General features: G+C 39.0%; 1 protein-coding gene and 3 non-coding genes across 4 annotated transcripts; all 4 read left to right on the top strand.

The window, feature by feature from the left end:
• Positions 1-236: 236 nt before the first annotated feature.
• Positions 237-21,207, top strand: Non1 (nucleolar GTP-binding protein 1). The gene is made up of 15 exons (XM_028309142.1): positions 237-377; positions 475-627; positions 1,085-1,206; positions 3,528-3,663; positions 4,946-5,047; positions 5,885-5,977; positions 6,462-6,611; positions 9,026-9,183; positions 10,015-10,156; positions 13,488-13,668; positions 16,447-16,556; positions 17,408-17,526; positions 18,250-18,383; positions 20,184-20,347; positions 20,839-21,207. The coding sequence occupies exons 1-15, from the start codon at positions 330-332 to the stop codon at positions 20,992-20,994; spliced, it is 1,968 nt and encodes a 655-aa protein (XP_028164943.1). The 5' UTR covers positions 237-329; the 3' UTR covers positions 20,995-21,207.
• On the top strand, positions 4,089-4,221 carry LOC114356071 (small nucleolar RNA SNORA16B/SNORA16A family). Its single transcript, XR_003656162.1, has one exon. It is a non-coding gene; the product is annotated as a small nucleolar RNA SNORA16B/SNORA16A family (small nucleolar RNA).
• On the top strand, positions 5,377-5,509 carry LOC114356068 (small nucleolar RNA SNORA16B/SNORA16A family). The gene has a single exon (XR_003656160.1). It is a non-coding gene; the product is annotated as a small nucleolar RNA SNORA16B/SNORA16A family (small nucleolar RNA).
• LOC114356069 (small nucleolar RNA SNORA16B/SNORA16A family) lies at positions 8,342-8,475 on the top strand. The gene has a single exon (XR_003656161.1). It is a non-coding gene; the product is annotated as a small nucleolar RNA SNORA16B/SNORA16A family (small nucleolar RNA).
• Positions 21,208-21,661: the final 454 nt, after the last annotated feature.

The raw sequence follows: 21,661 nt of genomic DNA on the forward strand, positions 1-21,661 counted from the left end.
AAAGTACCAAAATGATGAAAAACTTAAAATTTTTAACTGAAAAACTTAAAACTAGCAGAAATCAGAAGTTTTCCAAGAATTTTCGAATAACAGTTCATGGAGGTGGTGTGGTGTTCATAATACCTCAAAATTCCAGTTTATGTATTTCAAATTGTAAGAGATTAAAAACCGGTTTTTCGATTATGATTACACATGCCTGAGACACCTTCCTAACTCTGTTCCTAACTGTCACTGTCATCATTGACGTCTCATTCTTTTCAAACACGTGTTTACGTGATGCTCTCGTGTGGGAGCAAATTTTCAACAAAAAGTAGTGAAAATAAATCAAAATGAGTTTGTACAACTTTAAAAAGATAGCTGTAGTCCCTACGGCAAAGGTAAAAAATAATCTTTAAATAAAATACATCATATAACTGGAAAACAATCCAAAATGAAACTCCTAACCTAACGTGTCATGTTTATTTTATTTTTCAGGACTTTATAGACATAATATTGTCCAAAACACAACGGAAAACTCCTACAGTAGTACACAAGCACTACAAAATTTCAAGGATACGCGCGTTTTATATGCGCAAAGTTAAATTTACGCAACAAAATTTCCACGATAGGTTATCACGGATTATACAGGTTTGTGGCTGTTTTTTACTTCAAGGACGTACCTATCTAGCTGCAATCTTTAAGTTTATTGAATTTAATGTTGTTAAATAATAAACTCTACCGTATTTTAAATTTTCTATTTCACATTTTAGTAAATGTGTGACTACAGACTTATTCAATTTATTTAAATGCATGGTATATTTTTGAATCCTGTGAAACTAAGCTTTAATAAACTTACGTACTACTTTTCTTGAAAATTAATATTTAATAACAATCAAAAATGTGAACTTTTTAATACAAGAGAGAATTGCACAATATTTATGTAACATACTTGAACACAGATGTACATTCAATCTTGTGGTGGATTATTTACAAGTTTAACAACACCCAATTATTTACTTTGGGAGTAATTAAATAATAAAACTCTCTCTCTCTCTCTCAAATTACAAAAAAATATATTAATTTCTTTAAAATTCAATAATTTCAGGAGTTCCCAAAATTAGACGATGTCCATCCCTTCTACGCAGATTTGATGAATGTACTGTACGACAAAGACCACTACAAACTTGGTCTAGGACAGCTAAACACAGCCCGCCATCTTATAGACAAGTAAGTACCTATGTATTATTATGGTTCAAAGACAATAAATCTTTTTATGATAAAAAAACACTTCTTTTTTATATTAACAGCAATGAGTGTGCGTTTCTTGCCACTGTGTTGTTATATGATTCTGCCAAGGTCACCTCTGCCTGTGTAGTTGTATTTTAATTTAGTAAAATATAAAGTAAACTTATACATAGGAAACATCATCCACCTGTTATACAGAGATGTTACAGAGAGAGTTTTAATGTTAAACTAGCGGCCGCCCGCGACTTCGTACGCGTGGATCCCCTTTTACCCCCTTCATCTATCTTACGCGGCTTAGATTTTTTCATACAAATGTTTTTTCCTGCTAACTCCCGTTCCCGTGGGAATTTTGCAATATCCTGTTGTAACTAAGCTTTAAGTTTACTAAGGTACCTGCATGCCAAATTTCAAGCGTCTAACTTTTCCGTCTGTTCCCGTGGGAATTCCTAAGTATACTATTATAACCTGCCCAGGAGTATGAAGAATAATTGTACCAAGTTTCGTTAAAATCCTTCGAGTAGTTTTTGTTTCTATAAGGAACATACAGACTGAAAAAATTTTACTGATTGCATTTTTGGCATCAGTATCGATCACTAATCACCCCCTGATAGTTATTTTGAAAATATATTTCATGTACAGAATTGACATCTCTACAGATTTATTATAAGTATAGATAGATAATAAAGTGGGTAAAAAATCATAATAAATAGAAATAAAGTACAACTATTTCATCATTGTGTTATACTATTGCAGCAAAACAGTTAAATTGCATTATTTTAACTGTTTTCAGATGTTATGTTATACAATTACAGTTAATCATAATAAATTGAATAAAATGAATGAATTTCCTTTTCCAGTAAACCTTTGGACCAAACAGAAAATTAGTTTTTTTAATTTATTTAACAGGACAATCAATAAGATATTATTATTTTCTTTTTATTCATCTATACTAATATTATAAATGCGAAAGTAACTGTCTGTCTGTATGTCTGTCTGTCTGTCTCTCTTTCACGCCTAAACCACTGAACCGATTTTGATGAAATGGCAATGCCAGATTTTGAATGGAAGGTGGCGTCTTTTTTTTTTCGCGCGGCCATCGACCAAACCTTGTTTTTTGATTACAAAATAGTGTAATAAACCAAACTTACTATGACATGTATACCTCTAAACTCAGTCTGAACTGAGTTACGAGCATTAGAAGTTTGATGATTTTACATACTAGATTTGCTTTTTGCGCGCAAGTTTTGTAAGAAATTGCAACAAAATATTCCGCTATTTTTTTATTGCGCCGATTCTGCTCCACACTGATGTCAGGAGCCTTTAATGGATGGTATTGTTTGTTTACACATACAATGTCACTATTTTGTTGCAATTTCATACAAAACTTGCGCGCAAAAAGCAAATCTAGTATGTAAAATCATCAAACTTCTAATGCTCGTAACTCAGTTCAGACTGAGTTTAGAGGTATACATGTCATAGTAAGTTTGGTTTATTACACTATTTTGTAATCAAAAAACAAGGTTTGGTCGATGGCCGCGCGAAAAAAAAAAGACGCCAATTTCCGGCATTGTCTTTTGGCATAGAGATAGTTTGAGTCCCGGGAAAAGACATAGGATAGTTTTTATCCCGGTTTTTGAAACAGAGACGCGCGCGATAAAGTTTTTCTGTGACAGACAAAATTCTACGCGGGCGGAAAGCTAGCATAGTTTATTTATAAGGTTAAGTTCATTTACTATACTTAAACGTATTAAATTGAATATTATATATTATAAAATTATTATGTAAAATGTTTGCATGCTTTTATATAAGTAGATTTTGAGGAACAAACCATTTTAAGAACACCTTAGGCCTAATTCACACGAGAGCTTTTTTAACGTCCGTTAAAAAAGCGTTCAAATAGAACATATGCATACCCAAGTACGTGTTCACACGTCGGCGCTTTTAAAACGCGACGCTTTTTTATCGAGCAGTGTTGCATTTTCAACGCAGAGCGTTGGGAATAGGCTTGGGTATGCATATTATGTTCTATTTGAACGCTTTTTNGAACATATGCATACCCAAGTACGTGTTCACACGTCGGCGCTTTTAAAACGCGACGCTTTTTTATCGAGCAGTGTTGCATTTTCAACGCAGAGCGTTGGGAATAGGCTTGGGTATGCATATTATGTTCTATTTGAACGCTTTTTTAACGGACGTTAAAAAAGCTCTCGTGTGAATTAGGCCTTACTGTATTACTCAAGATTGAAGCAAATAAATATATTTAATTTCATTTCATTAATAACTTGCCTCGTGTCTCATTCCAGTGTGGCCAAAGACTACGTCCGCCTACTCAAGTACGGGGACTCTTTATACCGGTGCAAGCAGCTCAAGCGAGCCGCGTTGGGCCGCATGGCAACCATCATGAAGAGACAGTCGGCCAACCTGAGCTATTTGGAACAGGTACGATATTGTTTTTATTTTGTTGTATAGTTTTAGAGGCGTTTCATGGGATTATTTTGATTTTTATGATGGTGAATGAGCGTCTTATTCTCTTTTGGAAAACATACAGCTTAAAGGTAGTTTAACACAGACATTTACACCCATATTCACAAGAATAAAGCTCTGTGATTGGTTCATGTGTAAGCCCGTTTGCCCACGCGCACTGTGAGACCTCATAGTAATGTTTGTGAATATGGGTGCTAGTTTATAAAGAGGCAAGATTTTGAATTTTGAATGTTTTTTTTGTACTGAGTAAAAGTCATTTTTAAAAGCTTATCTGCAAAAATAAATGAGTTTTTTTATGTGCTTTAATTTAAACTACTAGACCGATTAGAAAAAATCTTTCACCATTAGAATTCTACTTTATTTCTGAACATAATAAACCACACTGGCCCGATCGAAGCTGAGCATGGCTCGTGCCTTGCGTCAGTCAAAGCGCGGCCTACAGCAGGCTTGACATTATGGTCGCACGATGTGTTATCGATACGTAATCGTGCATTACCCATGTCAAGTACATTTATGGTCACAAGCAGTCTGTCGTGTATTGAGTCCCATTGCTCTAACTACTTATATTTATCAATAAAACCGTGTAGGTATAATATATGTCTATATTACTACATCATCATCATCATCATGATCATTTGCACCTGTATTCACAAATTATGCTTGCTTAAGTGAAGCAGCAGCTATGCGAAGTTGAACGCACATCGTTGAATAGAGCGCTGTGATTGGTTCGTGTGTGTCACTCCACCACTCAAGTATAGGGATGTTTCCTAAGTAAGAAAGCCAGAGTTTTAATTAGTCCGTCAGTTAGCTTAACAAAAACTACTCGACACGTATTTTTCACTTTTTAAAACTAATGAAAATGTAAAGAGATAAAGCGTGCTAAAGTTCTAAAGAAAAGGCCCGTGACGTGAGTGCGTAAAAGTGCAGCACTTTATGACGTCGCGCGGAACTTCAATGCACTATAACTTTGTAATTATTTGTTTGATTGACAATTAAAAATATGTGTCCAATATTTTTTTATTATAAAATTGACGGACTAAAAAAATTTATTTAGGAAACTAGCCTATTGTATATGAGTAGATTTTTGGAACACTGAGCGTCCACACGCACTGTGAGACCTCATAGTAATGTTTGTGAATACGGGTGTTAGTCTACTTACTACTACTCTCCAATTTACTTATTTACCAGAGTCAGACCAGCTATAGCAATGAAACTATAAAGCCTTCATTGTCTACAGGTCAGGCAACATTTAGCCCGTCTGCCGTCGATCGATCCCTACACTCGCACCATCATCATCTGTGGATTCCCCAACGTAGGAAAGTCCAGTTTCATTAACAAGGTGAGTTTAGAAACAATACACAATAGGGATGTTTCCTGGGTAAAAAAGCAAGAGTTTAAATTAGTCCGTCGGTTAACTTATCAAATAATACTCGACACCTATTTTTCACTTTTCCAAACTATTGAAAATTGAAAGAGATAAAGCGTGCTAAAGGTCAAAAATAGTGGCCAGTGACATCAAGAAGTGCTTAAAAGTGCAGTACTTTGTGACGTCGCGCGGTACTTGAACGCAGCATAACTTTGTTTTATGTGGTTGACAATTAAAAATATACGTGTCCAATATTTTTTTTAAATTACGGACAAAAAAAAATTTTTTATGAAACTAGCCTATTCTGGCCCGATCGAAGCTGACATTAGCCAATGCTTTCTGTCAGTCAAAGCGCGGCCTACAGAAACCTTGACATTATGGTCGCACGGTGTGTTATCAATACGCAACCGTGCATTACCCATGTCAAGTACAAACATTTTAGCTCGTTAGAATGGAAAAGTAGAAAGAAGAGTCATTTAAATAAATGACAAAGTACCTCTATGATATTGGTAAAAACGACAAAGTCCATTGATTGTACCAGTACAAATGAGAAAATACTTCTATGGTACCAGTACAATCGGCAAAATACCTCTATAGTACCAGTATAAATTAGAAAATACCCCTGTACCAGTAAAAATGAGAAAATACCTTTATAGTACCGGTACAAATGACAAAATACCTCTATAGTACCAGTACAAACGAGAAAGTGTCTGAAATATCAGTACAAAAAACAAACTACCTCACAAGTTCTATACAAAGGTTTATACTTTTCGCAATTAGTCTTTAATTAAAAAGCACTTTTATTTTTAGATCACGCGAGCGGACGTAGAAGTGCAACCATACGCGTTCACGACAAAGAGTTTGTACGTGGGACACACTGACTACAAGTATCTGAGATGGCAGGTAAGATTTAAGTTGTATTGCATTTATTAAGAACTTTTACTATTGATTTGTATGAGTGTGCCCTTAAAAAGAGTTTAAAATGATTGTACAGTCAAAAGCAAATTTCGTTGCAAAATAACGCCTGAAAATAAGATGCCACAGCTTTAAACTTGATGTAAACTTTATTTGTCTCATTTGGGGAATGTACTAGCTAGGTATCTAAAGTATCTATCTATGTATACAAATTCAAATTGTGTATTGCATGTCACATTACAAGATCCGTCGCGACTTTGCGACGGGCGGCCGCAGTGGTGTGCGAGCGCGACAGCAATATAATTACGCGCGAGTAATAAGGATGGTTAGCTTGGGGTCATTGAACGAAATTCTATCTGCTCGGCGACCGGACTTTAGTCTTATTTAAGGGTGCATTTTAACACCTTATATTACTTGTTTGTGTAAAGATGTGTTGTTGAATAAATAATAATAATAATATTTATTTGTCCAGGTGATAGACACTCCAGGCATCCTGGATCACCCGCTAGAGGAGCGCAACGTGATCGAGATGCAAGCCGTGACCGCGCTCGCGCATCTGAGGGCCGCTGTGCTCTACTTCATAGACCCCTCCGAGCAGTGCGGACACAGCATTGAAGAGCAGGTGAGATAGCAGCTGTGTTGGGGCGGGAACAGATGTGTTGGAGCAGGAACAGTTTGTGTCTGAATAAGAACAGGTGTGTTGGGGCGGGAACAGTTTGTGTCTGAATAAGAACAGGTGTGTTGTAGCGGGAACAGTTTGTGTTGGAATAAGAACAAGTGTGTTAAAACGGGAACAGTTTGTATTGGAATAAGAACAGTGTGTCAGAAGGGGAACAGTTTGTATTGGAATAAGAACAGGTGTGTTGTAGCGGGAACAGTTTGTGTTGGAATAAGAACAAGTGTGTTAGAGTGGGAACAGCTTATGTTGATACGGGAACATGTTTGATGGATTAGGAACAGAGCATTGTTAGAATAGGAACTAGTGTGTTAGGACGGGAACAGTTTTGATGTTTTAGGAGCAAATCTTTGTTGAAATAGGAACAGATGTGTTAAGACAGGAGTAGTTTTAGTTCGAGTAAGGATAAGTGTGTCAAGAAGGGAGCAGGTTTGAGATACGCCAGGCATCTGAGGGCCGCGGTGCTGTACTTCATAGATCCCTCCGAGCAGTGCGGGCACAGTATTGAGGAGCAGGTGAGATAGCAGCTGTGTTGGGGCGGGAACAGATGTGTTGGAGCAGGAACAGTTTGTGTCTGAATAAGAACAGGTGTGTTGGGGCGGGAACAGTTTGTGTCTGAATAAGAACAGGTGTGTTGTAGCGGGAACAGTTTGTGTTGGAATAAGAACAAGTGTGTTAAAACGGGAACAGTTTGTGTTCGAATAAGAACAAGTGTGTTAAAACGGGAACAGTTTGTATTGGAATAAGAACAAGTGTGTTAGAGCGGGAACAGTTTGTATTGGAATAAGAACAAGTGTGTTAGAAGGGGAACAGTTTGTATTGGAATAAGAACAGGTGTGTTAGAGCGGGAACAGTTTGCGTTGGAATAAGAACAAGTGTGTTAGAAGGGGAACAGCTTATGTTGATACGGGAACATGTTTGATGGATTAGGAACAGAGCATTGTTAGAATAGGAACTAGTGTGTTAGGACGGGAACAGTTTTGATGTTTCAGGAGCAAATCTTTGTTGAAATAGGAACAGATGTGTTAAGACAGGAATAGTTTTAGTTCGAGTAGGGATAAGTGTGTCAAGAAGGGAGCAGGTTTGAGACACGCCAGGCATCTTAGGGCCGCTGTGCTGTACTTCATAGACCCCTCCGAGCAGTGCGGGCACAGTATTGAAGAGCAGGTGAGATAGCAGCTGTGTTGGGGCGGAACAGGTGTGTTGGGGCGGGACAGGTGTGTTGGGGCGGGACAGGTGTGTTGGGGCGGGACAGGTGTGTTGGAGCGGGAACAATATCTGAGGGCCGCGGTGCTGTACTTCATAGACCCCTCCGAGCAGTGCGGACACAGCATTGAAGAGCAGGTATGATAGAGGAATGTGTTGGAATTGATATAGCTATGTTGGAATTGGAATAGTCATGTTGGAATTGGAATAGTCATGTTGGAATTTGAATAGTTGTCGGAATTGGAATAGCTATGTTGGAATTGGAATAGTTATGTTGGAATTATTGGCATAGCTATTTTGGAATTGGAATAGTTATGTTGAAACATGAACAGGTGCGTTGGAACGGGAATAGTTTATATCGGAATGGGAACAGATTTGATGGATTAGGATTTTTTTAGTGGGAGTATGAGTTCTGTTGCGGGAATAGACACAGTTATCTTGATCTACTAATAGTGAGTTTTAATAAATAAGTCTGGCCCGATCGAAGCTGAGCAAAGCTTGTTGCTTTGCATCAGTCAAAGCGTGGCCTACAGTAACCTTGACATTATGGTCGCATGATATGATATCAATACGTAATCGTGCATTACCCATGTCAAGTACAAAACTTCTATTTCACAATAGTATAAGCATACCAAAAAAAATAACTTAGAAACTGCTTCTAAGGGTTCCTTTTTAGAAGTCTTTAAACGGCAACACGCAGAGCATTGAGGATTACCCATGTCTATTGTTGAGAGATAATAATTTCTACTTTTTTATCGCAGACACCTAATCAGTTATGCTCTATGCCTGTAATTGACTATGAATTTAACAAATTAGATATTAAAAAGTGACACGTATTTTTTCATTATTTCGAACTAATGAAAATTGAAAGAGATAAAGCTTACCAAAGTTCAAAGGAGAGGTTCGTAACGTCAAGGAATGCTTAAAAGTGTAGCACTTTGTGACGTCACGCTGAACTTCGGAAGTACTTGTTTGATCGACAAATAAAAATACCTATATGTGTCTAATATTTTTTGATGATATAATTGCCAGACTAAAAGTTTTTTAGGAAACTAGCCTATTTAGGCGGTCACATCGCTAGGAGTGATTTCTTTCATACAGCCCGTTAAAGGATAAAAGTTGTCAATGAACATTATTTAAACTCTTTCTTCCAGATATCCCTGTTCGAGAGCATAAAGCCACTGTTCAGCAACAAGCCGCTGATCGTGGTCATGAACAAGTCGGACGTGGTGACGCCCGAGCAGCTGCAGCCGGCCAAGAGAGCGCTCATTGAGGAGCTGGAGAGGACCTGTGCCAAGGGGAATGTTGTCAAGTGAGTGCTCGAACCGCTTGCTGCCATCTCTTCTTTACAGCTGCACCAAACATTGGCACACAATCTCCTTCTCTCGCTACGTCTTTCCCTCTCTCCCTCCCTCTTTCTATCCCTCTTTCTCCCTCTATCTGTTGCTCTCTCTCTCCCTCACTCTCTACCTATCTCTCTCCCTCCCTATCGCTGCCTCTCTCTCCCCCTCCCCCTCTTTCACTTTCTCCCCCTCTCCTTACATATCCTTCTTTCTCTCTCCTCTTTCCCTCTCTCAGCAATAAGGCACACTGTCTCCCTCCCTCTGATTCCCCTTTCTCCCTCTCTCCCCCTTTCCCTCCCTCTCTCTCTCTTTATCTCTTGCTCTTTCAGCAACAAGCCACTCACTCCCTCTCTCTTACTCTCTGTTTTTCACTCTCTCCCCCTCCCACCCTCTCTACCTCCACCCTCTCTCCTCCCCTCTCCTCCCCTCTCCTTCCCTCTCCCTCCCACTTTCGGTATCCCTCTCTCACCCTCCCTATCTCCCTGGCATGCAGGTAGATGTTATGACGTAGGCATCCGCTAAGAAAGGATTTTACGAAACTCCACCCCTAAGGGGGTAAAACGGGATCCACGCGTACGAAGTCGCGGGCGGCCGCTAGTAATAATAATAAAACAGTGAAATCCTGACATATGAATCTGTTTCGTTTGACAGCTCGTGGTGGTGGCTCTAATCCGAAGGAAAATTAACTTTATTTATAGCGTGAACTGTGATTCAAGAAGAAAATTTATACACTCATTAAGTTATAATTCATGTTTCATTTGATCCCCTGTCACACATAAAGTTTCTCCATTTTGTCGCAGCGCGGACTCGAACTCGGAGCTATCCATCGTGCCAGTAATGCGAATGTCCACTCTAACGGAGGAAGGCGTGCAGGAGGTCAAGATCGAAGCCTGCGAGCGGCTGTTGGGACACCGCGTCACCGAGAAGATGCGGACTAAGAAGGTGAGCTAGTTCGCGAGCTAAAGAATAAACTAGTTTTCGAGCTAAAGAATGAACTAGTTCGCGAGCTAAAGAATGAACTAGTTCGTTGATATAGAAGCTTTGAAGTTTGCGAGGTAACCAGTGAAATAGTCAATTAACAAATAATTTGGGCTAAGAAGATAAGCTACTTCGCGAGCTAAAGATAGAACTAAACTAGTTCATTGTCTAAGGATTTTAAAGGAATCAGTGCAGTTTAACAAGGTATGCCCCTTGGTAATTCGCAGGACCAATCGTTGTAGAAGTCTTTGAGTGAGCTTTGTCCAGAGTAGACGTCCTTTGGTTAAAAAGAAGTTAATCGACTAATAGTTTCAACTAGTTCATTGCACGAAAAAACAATCTTTTGTATTTTTTACGATACCCATATTTCAAGCTTACGGCTCTAAAACTGAACTCCGACAAACGTTACTTACTCAATACTCAATAGTTTATTTTGCATAACCACATTAGCATTCACATTTTAGGTCTTACAATTTAGGCAGTTATACAATGTGGACCCAGTTAGGGCACAGCAACTTTAGGAAGGAGACAGAACGACTTCGACATTACGTTACTCCGACACTACTGAATATCGACATGACTTTACTTCGACACTACACTACTCCGACAAAGGATATTTGCCTTTTTCTAAGTAGTGTAGTGTCGAAGTAAAGTCATGTCGATATTCAGTAGTGTCGGAGTAACGTAATGTCGAAGTAACGTTTGTCGGAGTTCAGTTTTTGAGCCCGGAGTAACGTAACGTCGAAGTAAATTTTGTCGGAGTTTACTTAGGTACTAGGCCGTTTAAGATGCAACTCTTAAATGCTATAAATAACAATGGGACATTTTGTATGAATTCCGTCCCCAGAACTGTAGCACTTTTAATAATTATTAATTAACACATATACACCGTGTTACTTTGCATTCTTGCCATATTCACAGAGATAAAAGTAGGGAACAATACCTATTATATAAGATAAACAAGAGACTCCCATAAAGAAAGTACACTAAGTTTTTAGTAAATTTGGTTTTTCAGTATAAATTGGAATAAACCAATTTTGTCTTGCACGTTCTACAGGTGCAATTGGAATAAACCTAGTGGGCGTGGCCTAGTTCTTATTAATCTGTGATGTTTTATGGCTCTGGGTACCAGCCTTTTTATCCAGTCATAATAATTATTTTAAAATACTCTTCAGTTGATTTCAGATTTTCCTTTCTACTTTACGGGCTTATGACCGTCAAAAATACGTAATAATTACACTGGTCAACAGTGGTTTTGGTGCCAAGGAACTGTATACATTTTTTGGTTGAGGACCTTTTGCTGGTTGCTTTAGTAGCAAATTTGTTGATTTCCTACGTGTGGTTTTCTAGATTTTGACGTGTATAGAAAAATACAAAATTTGACCAAAATCAGCGTTTATAATATTTTTAAATGCTTAAAAACTTTATTTTCCACGACTTTTGTGAATGAGGTGTAATGGAACTATCACGTTACATCCTCCAGGTGTAATCAGCCATCATATACCGATCCCATCTGCCTTGGTACCTCTCTTCCAATGGTTTTTAGGTCTTGATAGCATCGCTCTCCCTATTCTTAGCTATAGCATGCTATAGTGACCCAAGATTCTCTGGGAATTGGTCAAGATGACTGTGGAGGTAGTGCTCTTTGATGAAAATTATGACATCCTGAGTTTTTAAGGCATGTCTCACAATTTCAGAGTAGTTACTGGGCTAGAGATTTCCGAAAAAAAATTTGTAATTTTAATTAACAAAATCTATGCAAATCGTTCCAAATAGTCCATCGAACTTAAGAAATCAGTATCTTGATTTAATAGACCATTAAAAATTACTTAATAAATTAATTTAAAAAAAAATATATGCTCAAACTAGGATTTTTTTTTTATCTTTCCTCACTTTCTCCACTCTGAACTTCATGTTACGGCTTCTTTGACCGTTGTAACATGGCCTTAAGTGTTCACAGCAGATTATACAAACAATTTTGGGTATCCACGACTTGAATACAACCACAATTTCCGACTTAAAGTAAGAAAAATAAGCACTTTTAATAAAATATTGCCTGAATTTTTCAACTTTTTAACTGTTTACACACCACAAATGTAACAAAAATACATTTTGATTATTGAGACAACTTCTTGGCAATGTAGACATGATATTAAAATAAATGCATTTATAAAAATGTACCAATAACACTACAAACTGTGCAACCAAAGTACCGATTAAAGCTAAATTTTAAAACTGACGGTAGATCCAAAACTGCACGTAGGAAAAAAAAAAGAAAAATATTTTTATTATTACTGATACACACCTAATAATAAACTATCAACAGAATCTCGGCACCATTTTCATTTTGATTTTTTGTTGACCAGTGTTATTAGGGTTTTAATTAATTTATAACATTGTTCCCTATTTTTGCAAATTAATAAATTAAGTATGAAATGAAATCACCTTATTCACAATTAATTATTTATTTATAAGTTCCTACTTACAAAGTTTACGTACTGCGAAGCAAATGTTCAAAGTGTCCTCCGTTCTGATGAAGGCACAGTCTAGCACGGCGAAGCGTTGGTATTTCGCTTTAGTTTTCACAACACATAAACGTTTTGTCTCACAGTTTCGCTGAAACAATCCTTTCATGTAACACGTTTACACTGTTTATCTCTTCTGCGCATACCAGTCGTTTCAAGTCACTCTTAGTCCATTGGTGTTAGGTCCGAGGGTCGTGGTGGCCAAGCTACTGGACCCCCTCGTCCAATCCACTGTTCACCAAACGTATTATTCGCGCACTTGACGTCCTTATTGTGGGGAAGCACCATCCTGCTGGTAGTAGAGCATTTGGTGTAACGCTATGGGTACGTCATCAAGCATGTCGTCTAAGACGTCTTGCAGACACTCCAAGCACCATTTTCATAAATTATTCGTTGTTTGAATACACTTCAGTCATTTTTGTATTATTTATAACGTGATTTGTGATTGATGGATTTCTCAGTTTTTTACAAAAGTGTCAAAAAGACATTTTAAAGACAATAGATTGCAATAGATATTTAAAAATACAATAAAAAGTAAAAAAGTCTTCATCACCATCGCCAACAAGTGATGTGCATGCGTTACGATAATTAGTGATGTGTTTAACAGATTGTCGATAAAATAAAATATTCAAGATTAAAAAATAAAATTTTCGGGCATTATTTTTTTACGGATTTGTGTTCAGTATCAGTAATATAGTTACCTCTGTAAATATGGCAAGAATGCAAAGTAACACCCTGTATAATTCTTTAATACTTATTTATTTACCAAGGTGGACGGAATCCTCAACCGCCTCCACGTGGCCGTCCCTTCCCCGCGCGACGGGAAGGCGCGTCCCCCCGTCATACCCCCCTCCGTCCTGCTCAAGAAGCAACAGCAAGCGGAGAAAGAGAGCCGCAAGAGAAAACTGGAGAGAGAGATAGAGCTTGAGCAGGGAGACGATTATGTGCTGGGTGAGTTACATTATTGTTTTAAGCTAGCTCATATATTTTTGGTCCTTCGAGCCGGATGAGTCAGATAGCAGCAAATAGAGAAAGAGAGCCGCAAGAGAAAACTGGAGAGAGATAGAGCTTGAGCAGGGAGACGACTATGTGCTGGGTGAGTTTACATTCCTGCCTTAAAGTTGTAGCTAGTCTGTCTTTTTGGTCCTTCGAGCCGGATGAGTCAGATAGCAGCAAACTGAGAAAGAAAGCCGCAAGAGAAAACTGGAGAGAGAGATAGAGCTTGAGCAGGGAGACGACTATGTGCTGGGTGAGTTTATATTCATCTTTTAAACTTGTAGCTAGTCTTAGTATTTTTGGTCCTTCGAGCCGGATGAGTCAGCAGTAAGCGGAGAAAGAGAGCCGCAAGAGAAAACTGGAGAGAGAGATAGAGCTTGAGCTGGGAGACGATTATGTGCTGGATGAGTTTATATTCTTGTTTTAAAACTTGTAGCTAGTCTTAGTTTATTTGGTCCTTCGAGCCGGATGAGTCAGCAGTAAGCGGAGAAAGAGAGCCGCAAGAGAAAATTGGAGAGAGAGATAGAGCTTGAGCAGGGAGACGATTATGTGCTGGGTGAGTTACATTATTGTTTTAAGCTAGCTCATATATTTTTGGTCCTTCGAGCCGGATGAGTCAGCAGCAAGCGGAGAAAGAGAGCCGCAAGAGAAAACTGGAGAGGGAGATAGAGCTTGAGCAAGGAGACGATTATGTGCTGGGTGACCTTACATTCCTGTTTTAAACTTGTAGCTAGTCTTAGTCTTTTTGGTCCTTCGAGCCGGATGAGTCAGATAGCAGCAAATAGAGAAAGAGAACTGCAAGAGAAAACTGGAAAGGGAGATAGAGCTTGAGCAAGGAGACGATTATGTGCTGGGTGAGTTTACATTACTGTTTTAAACTTGTAGATAGTCTTAGTTTATTTGGTCCTTCGAGCCGGATGAGTCAGATAGCAGCAAACGGAGAAAGAGAGCCGCAAGAGAAAGCTGGAGAGAGAGATAAAGCTTGAGCAGGGAGACGATTATGTGCTAGGTGAGTTTATATTCCTGTCTGTCTTAAACTTACAGCTAGTTCTAGTCCATTTAGTCCTTCGAGCCGGATGAGTCAGATAGCAGCAAATAGAGAAAGAGAGCCGCAAGAGAAAACTGGAGAGAGAGATAGAACTCGAGCAGGGAGACGACTATGTGCTGGGTGAGTTTACATTACTGTTTTAAACTTGTAGCTAGTCTTGGTATTTTTGGTCCTTCGAGCCGGATGAGTCAGATAGCAGCAAATAGAGAAAGAGAGCCGCAAGAAAAAACTGGAAAGAGAGATAGAACTTGAGCAGGGAGACGACTATGTGCTGGGTGAGTTTACATTACTGTTTTAAACTTGTAGCTAGTCTTAGTATTTTTGGTCCTTCGAGCCGGATGAGTCAGCAGTAAGCGGAAAAAGAGTCGCAAGAGAAAACTGGAGAGATAAATAGAGCTTGAGCAAGGAGACGACTATGTGCTGGGTGAGTTTACATTGGATCTTAAACTAGACCGTACATTTTGGTCCTTCGAGCTGATGATCCTGAAATACTTCGCTCCTGCGTTTTCTTGTATGTAGTTGAGTAGGTACTTATGAACCGAAAGACGTAGTGTAGACAGCTCTAGTCGCTGAACCGACGACCTGTTGAAGGTCGCTCGAAATCCTTGGAGAAGACTATCCAGCAGCGCACGTCCTTTTTTATGTTCATTAGTTTAATTGTTACTAATCCCTACTAACAAAATTTGGATGAGTTTGAAATAAATTATTTGTTATTTATTATTAGTAATTTGTTATTACACAAATTACTAATAGTCCCGTTAGCCCCTCGTACTAAGCTAAATATGCTTGTATCACAAGTGAGCTCACCGTTCGGCTATTGTGGCTTCGATAGAGCCTTTAAAGCTACACAAGGTCCAATAGTCTTCACTGCAGCAGCACGATCCCTCTCTAATTAACCGGAAGCAAATGAAGGATTTGGCCTACACTCCCCATGCATAGGGGAAGCCAGTGGTTTGCATATTTGTCCCGTAGTTCAATGGCACTGGTCTCATTTGTAAACTGGCCGGAACCTATGTTCCGTGCCGGTAGATCCTTGCCTATAGCAAGCTTGACATAGAGGCCGAATGTTGCAGCGAGACATGCAAGACATTCTTTCCACGTCAAATACATTCAAGGATATGCACTAGGTCGGCAAACTTGAAATCTGAAGGTTGTGGACTAGCCGACTCGTGATCCCAGGAGTGAAGATTCGATCTCTGCTGCCGCTCGACTATTTTAGTGATCCCACTCGTAACACAAGCGATCTTTGAGGAGGAGGTTGCAGGAATTGTCTTGATGTGATGCCTGCACAGGACAACGGGGGATCGTTGTAAAAATCCTTGGAGGAGGCCTTTGTCGAGCAATAGACTAGGTTGAAAATAATATCTTCGCATCCAGGGCAAACATACGGATCTGCTGTTTACGAATTTGCACTAGCAAATCACATTCAATTAAAAAACTGCACCAAATAAGCGTTTCAAAACGCTCTCTTGTCAAATACATACAGATTCGTATGTTTGCCGTGGATGTGCCGATATTGGCGTATATTTAGTACAATTTTCACCACAATCAATAACAGCAGGATGAGGTCTGTTTTAGAAATAAGATACTAACATTAACCTAAGTTTTTACTAACATTTATGGATCTCTGTTATCTGAATCAAATACTTTTTATTTTATTTTATAACCAAAGCCCTTTATTGTAGACCTGCAAAAGAACTACACGGACATCGCGGAGGAGGAGCGCCACGACCCCATCCCGGAGTTCTGGGAGGGACACAACATCGCCGACTACATCGACCCAGATATCTTCGACGTGAGTGCTAAATCGTTCACTATAACACTATTCCAAGTGCTAGCTGCCCTGGTGAAGTAACGCCTATGTTCATCAGAAATAATGTAGAAATTAGGATTTAAATGGTGAATGAATTTTCAAATCTTAGCTACTAATCACTGGCTTATTCAAACAATCCAATCTTTCCTCTTAATCCCAACTAATATTATAAATGCGAAAGTAACTCTGTCTGTCTGTCTGTCTGTCTGTCTGTCTGTCTGTTACGCTTTCCCGCTTAAACCTCGCAACCGATTTTGATGAAATTTGGCATAGAGATAGTTTGAGTCCCGGGAAAGAACATAGGATAGTTTTTATCCCGGTTTTTGAAACAGGGACGCGCGCGATAAAGTTTTTCTGTGACAGACAAAAATCCAGGCGGGTGAAGCCGCGGGCGGAAAGCTAGTAAAAATCATAAATTAGTGTAGATAAATTGCTAGCATAAATATAAGAGTTTTACGAAAATATACAGATAAAAAATAATTTTGCAGTAATGTATTTCTTTAAAATTTAATGAATGTCCAGGTTATTTTTTAAAGGTAAACGTAATGTAACGTACCCAAAGGTTTTTAATGCCTTTTTTTTAGAACACAAACGAGCCAAAAAAACTTCCCTTTCAAATAGAAACTTCAAAGTGATAGCAGATTTTAAAACATTAGGAAATACTCGAGACACGGTCGGTGTGTTTGTGAGATAGTATCAAGTTATCCACTATGTTGAACTTCATAATAAACCCTTAATTTTTCTAATTAAATCTTTCAGAATTATTTATTTGTTTTAAAGAAAAAACTGCCTCTGATAAGACTTCAATTCACGATCTTTCATTACATTTCCAGAAACTGGCCGAGCTAGAGAAAGAGGAGGAATTGCGAGAGGAGGGAGGCATGTACGCCGTGCCCAAGATAGAGCTCGACGAGACCATGAAGGAGATCCGCGACCTCGCCAGGCAGATACGGTGCGTATTTTAGACAAACACTTTATTTTTTATCCACAACGAGGAAGCTTTTGGCTTGTATCTCACCTGATAGTAACTGATGATCAGGCCGAAGGTGGAAGCGAGCTTCACCCGGAATCATAAATAAATATCCTGGGACATTTTACACTGTGCCTCTAGTCCCAAACTATGCAAAAATTTTAGGTATTATGGGTACTAGATAACGGATATAAACTTGCTTAAATATTTTCACTGTAAATTAATTGTAAATAATTTTGCTACCTAGTTCTGCTTAAAAAATATAAAGTTAACGAACAAAGTAATAAACACAATTCGTCCTTTTTGCATTTGGACCTATTCGCAGATGATCAAACTTTCTCAACTGAAAGCAGCAGCCAAAAATAAACTTGGACATTTTATACTGCGCCTCTAGTCCCAAACTAAGCAAAACTTGTTGGTATTAGATAGAAAACACCACGTATTTACGGTTTTAAATGTACAAATGAATGTTCTACATTTAGGGCTCCGGCCAAATTAAGCACTGAGTCCGGCTTTTGTCTTTTTGGACTTAGCAACCCATGTTAAGCTAGAGACCTTTTTGTCACACTTTTTGCTTTCGTTCCCTTTTTTAATCTACTTTTTATGGAAATTGTATAGTATTTCACACTTTTTACCTCTTCTTTTTTTACTTTAATGATAAGAATATTCCGTGTCCCAAATAAAACGTGTCCATCTCCATTGCAGCAACAAGAAGGCGATCCTCAAGGACGAGTCTCGCCTCACCAAGCAGTCCACCAAACCCGTCATGCCTCGTACAAGCCGCGCTCGCGCCCGCGACCGCTCCACCGGGAAACTCAGGGAAGAGATGGAGAAACTCGGTGAGTACATAGAACCTTTATCTCCGGGCCATTTTTTAGATGAATGGGCTTATCGATTAAATGGCGCGATAAAAGCTCATCGCGGCGCACATCTATACAGGCCTATAGGTGGTGAGAATTGCTGTCGGATATAAACAGGTCATCAAGATACGCCAGTTCGATACCTTGCAAGCTGGAACCTGATCTAAACCGCTGAAAGGTGCGTTCTTCATGCCAAAAGGCATTCGGGTAAGACGGTAAGTGCCGAGCAGTGTGACAAAAGCTGTTTTTTCTCTGTCTTCCTTGGATACGGTCATCTGCCAGTACCCCGATCTTAGGTCAATGTCCAAGATCAAAACAAACTGGGAGATGATGGAGAAACTCGGTCAATGCATTATAGTTCATAATCGTATAGCCTTAAGGACGAGTCTCGCCTGACTAAGCAGTCACCGCTCCAATAAGAAACTCAAAGAATAGATGGAGAAACTTGGTGAGTACATAATTATAACCTTTTATTACAGGTCTTCTATCGCCATGATAAAATCGTGTCGATGATTTTAGACGACAAACGTATGGGCTTATCGCGAAAAATCTGTAAAATAAAAGCTCATCCTAGGCCTATAGATCCACTGGGAAACTCCGGGAAGAGATGGAGGAACTCTGTCAGTACATAGTACCTTTTGAAGGCCTTCCAGCTCGTTTTAGTAGGTGTTGGATATGAATAGATCATCAAGATACGCCAATCCGATACCTTGTATGCTGGAATGTGATCGAAACAGATCCATCAACCGCTTTAATGTCGATGGCGTGTTCTTCAGGCCAAAAGGCATGTAGGTAAAACAGTAAGTGCCGAGCAGTGTGACAAAAGCTGTTTTGTCTCTGTCTTCCTTGGATACGGTCATCTGCCAGTACCCAGATCTTAGGTCAATGTCAATCGATACATAAACTATGGGAGGAGATGGAGAAACTCGGTCAATACATTATAGATCATAATTGTATAGCCTTAAGGACGAGTCTAGCATCATGAAGCAGTTCACTGCTCCACCGGTAAGCTTACGGAAGTGATGGAGAAACTTGGTCTATACATTATACATCAATACTCCATCATATCGCCCCAAACACCATCAAAGTTTTTTGCTAATATTTTAAACAGGAAAGATTTTGAGGATGAATGGTTACTTGGCCCGATCGAAGCTGAGCAAGGCTCGTGCCTTGCGTCAGTCAAAGCGCGGCCTACAGCAGGCATTATGGTCGCATGATGTGTTATTGATACGTAATCGTGCATTACCCATGTCAAGAACAAACCCATTTTAACATCTCTAATTGTTGTAAGACTAAATAAGACGTAAATAAATTCATTCTTTAAAAATAGACGTGCTATAAACAGTACACAGGCGTATGTTAAATATGTGTTTTTTTTTTCATATACCCCGAAACCTTGGGGTTGAAAATTGGGGGATGCTTATGTTCAACAGAAGGCGTCCTATGGCTGAGATGATGATGATGATGACCCGGAAACTATGAAATGAGGGTTTTCGCGAATGAAAGATCCGCTAGATGGCGGGAAGTGGATGTGGGGTCTGACTGCTGCGTGATTGGTGGATTTTGACATATCTGTCAATGTCATGTCAAAAATAACCAATCATGCAGCATTTGGACCTCGCGTCTACGTATTGCCATCTGGCGGATTTTTCATTCGCGAAAACCCTCATTGAAACAAATAAAAATACAAATTATCGCGTCGTGGTTATCGCAGAAAAGTGAATATAATTGCTGTAAAATGTTCGTTTTATTTTACTAATCGCCCCATTTCACCCCCAGGCGTGGACATGTCAGAGACGAAAGAAGCGAACTTCACTAAGACAAGGTCACGCTCGCGCTCGCAATCGGCCGTCGCGGCGAAACGCGCAAGAATGGAATCAGAGTCGCGCACGCGTTCCGTCAGCCGCCCCGCGCGAGACGAACAGGGAGTCAAGCCTGGCGTTGTGAGTATACTTTTATACTTGGGGATAAAGAGGTATACTTAGGGATGAAATGTATACTTAGGGATAAAATTGTATACTTGGGGATAAAATACCTGTATTTACCATGTGACAAGCAAATAAATAAAGGGATATACTTTGGGGTAAATGGGATAACGCATCGTATTACAAAATTATGATACAGTATTTTGTTGTTGGTGTTCTGAATAAATTAAATTGAATAAAGGGAATGAATATATTTAGGGATAAGGGTGTATAATAAGGGATAAAAGGTATACTTACGGATAAAGGTGTATACTTGATGTGATTAACTAAGATGGAACTGTAGACTGCTATTGTGTATTGTTATCCCATCGGATAAAATGTATACGTTATAATATTCACATGCACTATTTGCATCGAGAACTAACATTCTCTGTGCAGTATTTAGTTTAGGAAATCAGAATCCTTCAAACGTTCCAGGCAACTCTTGTAACCCAAATTTTGATCCCCAGATGGCGAGAAAAGCCAAGAATATGGCTCACGTGGCGATTGCGAAGAAAACCAAGAAAATGGGTCTCAAAGGAGAGGCCGACCGCTTTATCGGGACCAAGATGCCCAAGCATCTGTTTGCGGGCAAACGCGGCGTCGGCAAGACGGACCGACGATAATTTGGAAAATATACACGGATGTAAACTTACGTATACATGTAGGAACCCAAATAAAGTCGGCAGTTTGGGAACTATACGTGCATATACATACAGTACATCTAGCACGAACAATTTGCTTCTTCGAATCGTTTGCGTATTCGACGCAATTCGATACCCAGCCTTCGAATACAACGGTAAAGTGACGAGCTCGATTGTCGTAATTAGTTTCGTGCTACCATTACACATCAAGTTTTCATACTAAAACTTTCGATAGCAATTCGAATTCGCAAACTATTCGAAGTCGAAAGTTTTTCGTGCTAGATGTACCGATACACAAATTACGTCAGCAGTTTGGGAAACATACTTATACAGATGCCCAAATGATAAAGAAAAAGTTAGTTTGGAGAACTGTTCAGGAGATGAAGATTGGGAGATTATTGACGGATATAACGGATATTTTTTATTTTTATGTTATTTTCAAGTACCTTACCACAGTTACTGTACCAAAATGAAGGACCACTTTTAATGAATTTTCTTCAGTTCCTTTAAAGATTGAAGTTGTGTATTTTTAATTAAACAATACAATAATGACAGTTAATTTTGCAGTATTGAAATAAGTTTCCTCAGTTTTGGGCAATTTATTTACGTTATAAATATATTTTGATATATTCGTCATGTAATTTAATTT

This window comes from Ostrinia furnacalis, unplaced genomic scaffold, assembly GCF_004193835.3.
Source record: "Ostrinia furnacalis isolate ACB-3 unplaced genomic scaffold, ASM419383v2 OfSCF2617, whole genome shotgun sequence".
Lineage (NCBI taxonomy): Eukaryota > Metazoa > Arthropoda > Insecta > Lepidoptera > Crambidae > Ostrinia > Ostrinia furnacalis.

What these genes read in the sequence shown, in the direction of transcription:
- Non1 (XM_028309142.1), top strand. Translation starts at nt 330, where the DNA reads ATGAGTTTGTACAACTTTAAAAAGATAGCTGTAGTCCCTACGGCAAAG. An exon ending in CTGTAGTCCCTACGGCAAAG is followed by an intron (nt 378 to 474) that starts GTAAAAAATAAT and finishes TTTATTTTTCAG; the next exon opens with GACTTTATAGACATAATATT. An exon ending in GACCTCGCCAGGCAGATACG is followed by an intron (nt 17,527 to 18,249) that starts GTGCGTATTTTA and finishes TCTCCATTGCAG; the next exon opens with CAACAAGAAGGCGATCCTCA.